The sequence below is a fragment of the Schistocerca gregaria genome, chromosome 1 (genome assembly GCF_023897955.1).
Source record: "Schistocerca gregaria isolate iqSchGreg1 chromosome 1, iqSchGreg1.2, whole genome shotgun sequence".
Classification (NCBI taxonomy): domain Eukaryota; kingdom Metazoa; phylum Arthropoda; class Insecta; order Orthoptera; family Acrididae; genus Schistocerca; species Schistocerca gregaria.
The window spans coordinates 1,015,961,254-1,015,970,347 of record NC_064920.1 but is presented as its reverse complement, the minus strand read 5'-3'; the positions used below and the strand labels follow the sequence as shown (position 1 = coordinate 1,015,970,347).

Here is a 9,094-nt window from a genome sequence, read left to right as displayed (position 1 = left end):
AAGAACTCGGGTGGGAGTCTCTAGAGGGAAGGAGGCGTTCTTTTCGTGTATCGCTACTGAGGAAATGTAGAGAACCAGCATTTGAGGCTGACTGCAGTACAGTTTTACTGCCGCCAACTTGCATTTCGCGGAAAGACGACAAAGATAAGATAAGAGAGATTAGGGCCGGTACAGAGGCATATAGGCAGTCATTTTTCCCTTGTTCTGCTTGGGAGTGGAACAGGGAGAGAAGATGCTAGTTGTGGTATGAGGTACCCTCCGCCACGCATCGTATGGTGGATTGTGGAGTGTAGATGTAGATGTAGATAGAGAGTCGTCTAGGGCCCGACCATATGATCACGAGCCCTGGAGAGGCGTTGTAGGCTATACTGTGTTTTTAACAAAGGCATTCGCATCGGTTGTCTGGTGTCGCAACCCATTAAAGCCAAATTTCACCTCACTGTTCTAGTGCAAGCGTTCGTCGTACGTCCGACATTGATTTCTGTGATTATTTCGCGAGAGTGTTGCTTGTCTGTTAATACTGACAGCTGTGCGCAAACGTCGTTAAGTGAAGGCCATCCGCCAATGCGTTGTCCCTTACGAAACGTTTGGAATCTGGTATTCTCGGCACATTCTTGATACTGTGCATCTCGGAATATTGAATTTCCTAACTATTTCCGAAATGGAATGTCCTATCCGTCTAGTTCCAATTGCTATTCCGCATTCAAAGATTGTTAAATCCCATCGTGTGGCCATAATCATCTCGTAAACCTTTTCAAGTGAATCCCCCGAGAATAGTTCCACCAATGCACTGCCCTTTTATACCTCGTGTATACGATACAAGCGCCATCTGTATACTTGCATATCGCTATCCCACGACTTTTGTCACCTCGGTATATACCACTGACGTTAAGACATGAAGGTATTGCTGAGTTATTAGGACATCCACTTAATGAATGTTTCAAATGATGATAATTTTATTCAGAGACGAACAACACATATTACAGATATTTTATAATGTAAATCCATTTAATTCGTTACATTACAGATGTGACAATATAAATAATTTTTTTAACAATGAGCATAACATAAAACTCACTCTTTATATTAGTACAATTACTTAAATAACATTCGTATGTGCGTGTCTTAACGTCTGTACAACGTTTTCCAGAATTCGCATTAGATTCACATACAATACAACAAAGCGGGTGGAGCAGGTGCGTAAAGAGTGCGTGCATAAAGTGATAAAGTTTATTCGCCATTGTCTTTCTGTCCCTCTGCCGCTGCCAACACGATTATTAAGAACGCCCAATTTCCGCAGTTAAAGAACTGTTGAGGAACGTGTTGCTCGCAGCATTTCCGAAAAGCAGTTTGCCTGAAGTTGTTACTGGCCGAGTAAGAATTGTTCCTATTACTTAGAGCACAATTTAAACTAGGACACCTGACAGAAATGTACGGACGTAGCAATAACCTTTGTCAGAATCATTCCGTGACTTCCACGAAGTGTAAATCAAATATATTCAGTTTCTAAGTAGTACTGAATTATCTATTTATCATTGTTTACCTCGGGAAATAATTCAAGTTCTTTCATGATTACAATCTGTCATTTAATTTCTTAATAGCTGGACTATTTTAAATGAACATCTGTACACTTCGTTCAAGCCAGTTGAAGCCTAGATTTCGTATTCTGAACTGCAGGTATGCGGCAAAGGAGGTAGTGGGTGCTTTGACTGACTAATAAAGTCTATTGAATGTCAGAATTTGGCATTTGTTGCTTTTATTGATAATTTTTAAATTTTCTGAAACCAAAGCAGGGTTCAATACATATTTTTTTCTCTTACTATTTCCAGACACTGCTCACTGCTAATCTGGTTAACTACATGGATAAATTTGCTAATTTTTTCTTCAATGGAAGCATCTGGACTTTTGAATTTTTCTGAGGGATATTCCAAACCGGGAATCAAACGGACCGTAGTCCGTGTATTATAAACTTTCTAGTCACATTATTTCCATTTGTTGTATCCAGAGGGACACACGCTTCGGCAACATCACTGTCAGTAGTCTCACTTAATGCACTACCTTAATTCATTGTTGGAATTGTTAGTTGCAGTCCGAGATGATGAAAATATAAGCTATTATTACACTCGAAATGCCAAGAAACTGCGATACAACTGTAATGATAAAATAAAAGAACAAGGCATTTGAACGCACAAAATACTAGAAAATGACTTGTACTTTTTCAGTTCTGGTACATAGGAGCCAAATAAGCTAATTCTGGCGTAATATGTAACAAATAATACTGTTCAACTCTTCATTAAACTGAAGCTGAGGTATCTTCCACAATTTGACCCAAATCACGGAAAAGCTTTAATTGCAGTAACCAGTCACATTTTCTTCGGTGTAAAGATTTATTTCACTGGTTATAGTTCCAGGCTTAAAACTAATGGCATACGGTTATACAGGTCCTTTATAACGTTACGCTAATGCAGTGCTCACACAATGTCTGGTGTGCGATATATCATCTCCTACAGAACAAAATGGTGGCCACTTGTCTCGCAGACGACATTAAAATCTAAAGAAATCGAACAGAAATATCGCGTGCTCTACGTAAACGATTCTCTGAAGATCGTGCTTGCACAACATGTTAACTGTTGTCTGCCACCGTCTCAAACCTGTTGGTACAGTAAATCGTTATATGGAACGACCAGTATGGGGTGTATTTCAGTCAATGCTCGCAAATGTATTTAGCGGCTAGATAATTCTACCGAGAATTATTGTACAGTCGAAAATAATGTAGCCACTAAATAAATCCCGGAACGTTGACTGAAATAAACCTTATAGTGAAAATTAGTTTGCTCACAGATGCCCACAGCCGAAAACATGGAAGATATGAACGAAACTGACCGATTTCCGTCCTGTCTTTTAAGATTTCATCGTACAGTCATGTACTTTAACATTTTGTCATAAACCACTTAGCAGAATCGAAGTAAAATAATCTAAATAATGCAACCATGTTGACCATCGTCGGCTGATAAGTTTTTCCTTTACTGCATCATGCAATTACATTACTGGCCTGTTACGGCCTTAGCCCATTATCAAATGTCGGCAAATAATACGAGAAGTACAGTAAATAGGTAAGACATGTCAGTGGATAACATTACACTTTGATCACAGTCTTATGTACATGTCGTTAATTCTTAATAAACTTCTTACAGGGTGGACTTCGAGAATAGTTTTAATCAGTATAGGCATAATTAAAGTTCCGGTATTGCTGAATTCAATAAATCGTAAAATACGATGAAAATTGCCTAAAAATGTTATATTACGCAAGTCTGTCTGCTCATTTAACGACTGTATCGGTTGCTATATACCATGCTCATATATTTCGATCTCTTCCAAGATATCCGTGTTTTTCGCTTATCTGCTTTGTGTAAAAATTTTTTAATGCTTCGTTTATGTCTAATGCGGAGTGTCCACTTTCTCTCAAATGCATACTAGACGTGTTCTTTAAGCTTCAAATTTCTCCGCGTTTGGCCAGTACAATTTATCACAATCTCAGCAATTCATACTGTAAATTCTGGATTTATTGAAAGGACGCTCTTTCTGTATTTTGTGACGTATAACGTTACTCGATGTGTGTCGGTACGAGAACTAAAATGAATGATTTTCTTGCAAAACATACGCGCTACCGATGTACGGCATGACAGCGTAGTTTTGCTATTCTTCTTTTACTTGTCTGTCTAGCGTTATTTCAATGTTGTTAATTAACTGTTTGGCTTTCAGCTTCTTCTGACAGATTTCGTTGATTATGTTTGCATTGTAACCGTACAAGTAGAAATTATTCGATTTGAATTGTTTCAGACAAGCCGCGATTCGCATACATTTGCGAGTGGCCTAGAACGAGGCTACCTAGCTAGGGGGCGGCGTGCAGCTGCGGTGTGTCTGGCGTGGGCGATGGAGTGTCTGTCGCTGCGTGTGACCGTCGACCCGGCCGGTCGATACAGGTGAGCCGGGCGTCGGCCACGCGTCAGAGGCGGCGTTCGATGCGCAGGCGCAGACCGTCCTTGGGCCGCAGGATCAGTTCCCCCAGCAGAGTCAAGTCCTCGCGGCGGTCCACCGCTTCCACGCGGTAGCGCCGCAGCACCGCAGAGATCACCGCCTTCTCCTCCAGTATGGCGAACTTCTGACCTGCAACACAAGTGCACAGGCTCACTCTTCTGTTCCTGTACGCTATTCTGGACACGCTAGTACGTGACCAGCAGCGTCAGAATTGCACCTCTCTAATTTTACGATGTATCTCCTAACGCTGCAAGGAAACTTTCAAAGTCAAAAGGTAGTCACAGAAAATAAATCCACAGTAAATGACCAAATAAACATTAGCAACCAAACATTACTATACTAATGAAACATTTCAGACATATTACGACCGAAATTCCCCCGTCGCGTTTTTCTGTCTGAAAGCTATCTCAGGGCTAATCTCAGGAGCTGCTCCAAGGGTTTTGATATAGTTTCCTTTAATAGACAGGTTGATTCACAAGAATGATTTGCGTACATAATTTACAGGGTGTCCTAAAAAGAATGACTCGGTTCTAAATAGAATCATTTATTATGAAGAAGGGCTTAACACCAACAAACTGCATACTGAATTACTCACAACGGAACCTCCCCATCGCACCCCCCTCAGATTTAGTTATAAGTTGGCACAGTGGATAGGCCTTGGAAAACTGAACACAGATCGATCGAGAAAACAGGAAGAAGTTGTGTGGAACTATGAAAAAATAAGTAAAATATACAAACTGAGTAGTTGATGCGGAAGATAGGCACCATCAAGGACACTCTGAGGTCAGAAGCGCCGTGGTCCCGTGGTTACTGTGAGCAACTGCTAAACAAGAGGTCCTTGGTTCAAGTCTTCTCTCAAATCAAAACTTTTATTTTTGGTTTTCAGTTTATGTGTCAAACGCTCATGTTTTCATCACTTTTTTGGGAGTGATTATCACATCCACAAGAGAACCTAAATCGGGCAATGTAAAAGAATCTTTTTACCCATTCGCCAAGTGTATAAGTTAGGTGGGTCGAACAACATATTGCTATCATGTGACGCACATGCCGTCACCAGTTTCGTATAGAATATATCAGACGTGTTTTCCTGGGGAGGAATCGGTTGACCTATGACCTTGCGATCAAATGTTTTCGGTTCCCATTGGAGAGGCGCGTCCTTTCGCCTACTAATCGCACGGTTTTGGGGTGCGGTCGCAAAACACAGACACTAAATTTATTGCAGTGAACAGAGGCGTCAATGAACGAACGGACAGATCATAACTTTGCGAAAATAAAGAAAGTAAAATTTTCACTCGAGTAAAGACGAGAACCAAGGACTTCTCGTTCCGCAGTTGCTCACGCTAACCACGGGACCACGGCGCTCTAGAACTCTGATAATCTTTTATGTTGCATATATTACCCATGGACTACTCAGTTTGTATATTTTGCTTATTACTTCATGGTTCCACACAACTTCTTCCGGTTTTCTCAATCGATCTGTGTTCAGTTTTTCAACGCCTATCCACTGTGCCAGCTTATAACTACATCTGAGGGAGGTGCGATGGGGAGGTTCCCTTGTCAGAAAAGATAGAAGTTTATAAAAATCCTTCTAGGCGCGCAGACCGGAACCGCGCGAGTGCTACGGTCGCAGGATCGAATCCTGCCTCGCGCATGGATGTGTGTGATGTCCTTAGGTTAGTTAGGTTTAAGTAGTTCTAAGGTCTAGGGGACTGATGACCACAGACGTTAAGCCCCTTAGTGGTCAGAGCCATTTTATAAAAATCCATCATAATTGATCAATATGTCCTCCATTGGCTGCACGGACGCTATCTAGCCGACAGCTGAATTCATCCCAAATTGAGTGTAAGGCATCAAAAATAAAAAATAAAAAAAATGTGTGTGAAATCTTATGGGACTTAACTGCTAAGGTCATCAGTCCTTAAGCTTACACACTACTTACCCTAAATTATCCTAAGGATATACACACACACCCATGCCCGAGGGAGGACTCGAACCTCCGCCGCGACCAGCAGCATAGTCCATGACTGCAGAGCCTTAGACAGCTTTTTTTTTATCGCATTTTGTTCGTTGCATCTGCTCGGGGCGGACGTCGTAATACATCCGTTGAAGTTCGTCGTTGATCGATTAACTCAGTTATTTTATTACAGAGGGCAGCTAACCCTCTGACCAAACACCCTGAGCTACCGTGCCGGCTTTAAATGTGTGCTCCGATCGGGACTCGAGCCCGGGATCTCCTGCTTACATGGCAGAGGCTCTATCCATCGTTTTTTCCATTTTGTTTGAGATTGTTCGTTGCGTTTGATCTGGGCGGACGTCACAAGACATCCGTTCGAGTTGATCGTTGATTCCTTTACTCAATTTTTTATTACAGAGGGCGAGCGGCCCTCTGACCGAACACGCTGAGCTACCGTGTCGGATGGGACCAGCCGCACAGTCCATGACTGCAGCGCCTAGACCGCTAGGCTACTCCCGCGCGGCGTCAGGTGCTCTCTGTCACTGAAGCTACGGCAGCTATTTTCTGTTTTTAGTTCGTCAATGTCAAGAGGTAAGGGAGGAACGTTTAACACGAAATCGAATATGAAACGCCCGCTGAACTGTGATCATTGATTGAGTACGACTAAATTCGATAACACATTACGCCTTCCGTTTCCCGGACGCCATATTGCGCGAGACTGGCAGTACGCTCCAGGTCAGCGCTCGTAGTGACATCTAGCGGATTTTTTCTGAAACTCTAGACCATGCCGATTACATCTAGCGTTGTTACAGTTACCTAGTGACATTTGTCTCAATGTTATTACAAGTTAAAATCGGGTCGTTCTTTTGTGGGACGTCCTGTATTACCACCAAGCCAGAAAAGTCTTTCATGGGTCCTCACGCCCTCAATATTTATTGCGCAATGCTGAGAACTGCGTAATACACTCAGGTTACATAACTAATGGGATAGCGATATGCATATATACAGACGGCGGCAGTGTCGTGTGCGCAAGATAAAAAACAGCAATGCGCGGGCAGAGCTGTCATTTGTAGTCAGGTGGTTCATATCAAAAGGTTTCCGGCGTAATTTAACTCACTTTGAACGCGAATTGGTTGTTGCATGCCATTTCGGAAATGGTTAAGAAATTCAATATCGAGATCCACAGTGTCTAGAGTGTGCCGAGAATACCAAGCTTCAGGAATTACCTCTCATGACGGACAATGCAGTGGCCGATGGCTTTCACGTAACGGCCGAGAGCAGCGGCGTTCGCATAGAGCTGTCAGTGCTAACAGACAAGCAACACTGCATGAATCAATGTCCGAAGTACGACGAACGTAACGGCTAGGTCACTGTGGCGTTTGACGTTAATAAGCTATGGCATGGCAGCAGACGGCCGACGCGAATGCCTTTGCTAACAGCATGACAACACCTGCAAAGCCTCTCCGGGACTCGTGACCATATCCATCGGATTCTAGACGACTGGAAAACTGTCGCCTGGTCAGGTGAGTCCAGATTTCCATCCGTATGTGCTGGTGGTAGAATTCGAGTGTGACGTAAAACCCACAAAGCCATGGATCCAAGGAGTCAAAAAGACAGTGTGCAAACTGGTGATGGTCTGTAATGGTGTGAACTGTGTTGGCGTGTAATGGACTTGGTTCCTGGTCGAATTAAACCGATTAGTGCTGGAAATAGTTATAGCATTTGGTTCGAAGAACTTTCTGGACAATTCGAGTGAATGATTTGGCTACCCATATAGCCTAACATAAAACCCATCCAAAGTTAACGGGATATAATCTAGATGTCAGTTCGCGCACAAACTCCTGCACCAGCAACCCTTTCGCAATTATCGACAGCTATACAGACAGCATGGCTCAATATTTGTGCAGGAGACATCCAAAGACTTGTTGAGTCCATGCCACATCGGGTTGCTGCACCTCGCAGGGCAAAAGGAGGTCCAACAAGATATTAGGAGGTATCCATGCCTTTTGTCACCTCAGTATATTACAAACGAAATTTCCCCGCCTCGTTTTCCTGTCTTTATGTGTAGGCGAATGTCAAGAACTTCTATAAAGATTTTAATATAGTTTTTACTAATAAACAGACAGGTTCAATAGGAGGGTTTGCGTCTATAATTTATTACTACTACGCCAGACAAGTTTTCTGACCTTAGATACTTAAAGGAACCCTGAAACGATCAGTACTTATTGTGCAAATCTGAGTATTGTGCAATAATATTGACAGTGTGTGATTAGTATTGAAGATTTACAGGGTGTTTCAAAAATGACCGGTATATTTAAATAGCAATGAAAATTAAACGAGCAGCCATAGAAATACACCGTTTGTTGCAATATGCTTGGGACAACAGTACATTTTCAGGCGGACAAACTTTCGAAATTACAGTAGTTACAATTTTCAACAACAGATGGCCCTGCAAGTGATGTGAAAGATATAGAAGACAACACAGTCTGTGGGTGCGTCATTCTGTACGTCGTCTTTCTGCTGTAAGCGTGTGCTGTTCACAACGTACAAGTGTGCTGTGGACAACATGGTTTATTCCTTAGAACAGAGGATTTTTCTGGTGTTGGAATTCCACTGCCTAGAACAGTGTTGTTGCAACAAGACGAAGTTTTCAACGGAGGTTTAATGTAACCAAAAGACCGAAAAGCGATACAATAAAGGATCTGTTTGAAAAATTTCAACGGACTGGGAACGTGACGGATGAACGTGCTGGAAAGGTAGGGCGACCGTGTACAGCAACCACAGAGGGCAACGCGCAGCTAGTGCAGCAGGTGATCCAACAGTGGCCTCGGGTTTCCATTTGCCGTGTTGCAGCTGCGGTCCAAATGACGCCAACGTCCACGTATCGTCTCATGCGCCAGAGTTTACAACTCTATCCATACAAAATTCAAACGCGGCAACCCCTCAGCACCGCTACCATTGCTGCACGAGAGACATTCGCTAACGATATAGTGCACAGGATTGATGACGGCGATATGCATGTGGGCAGCATTTGGTTTACTGACGAACCTTATTTTTACCTGGACGGCTTCGTCAATAAACATAACTGGCGCATATGGGGAA

The 9,094-nt window shown here is 42.7% G+C and overlaps 1 protein-coding gene across 1 annotated transcript in view; it reads right to left on the bottom strand.

Moving 5' to 3' along the window:
- Positions 1-932: 932 nt before the first annotated feature.
- The window catches only part of LOC126278867 (cytochrome P450 4c3), a 313,222-nt gene continuing 305,060 nt past the window's right edge, over positions 933-9,094 (bottom strand). The window contains exon 12 of the mRNA XM_049979145.1: positions 933-4,167. Coding sequence (XP_049835102.1) covers positions 4,007-4,167 — 161 coding nt within the window. The 3' untranslated portion in view covers positions 933-4,006. The remainder of the gene's footprint in view (positions 4,168-9,094) is intronic.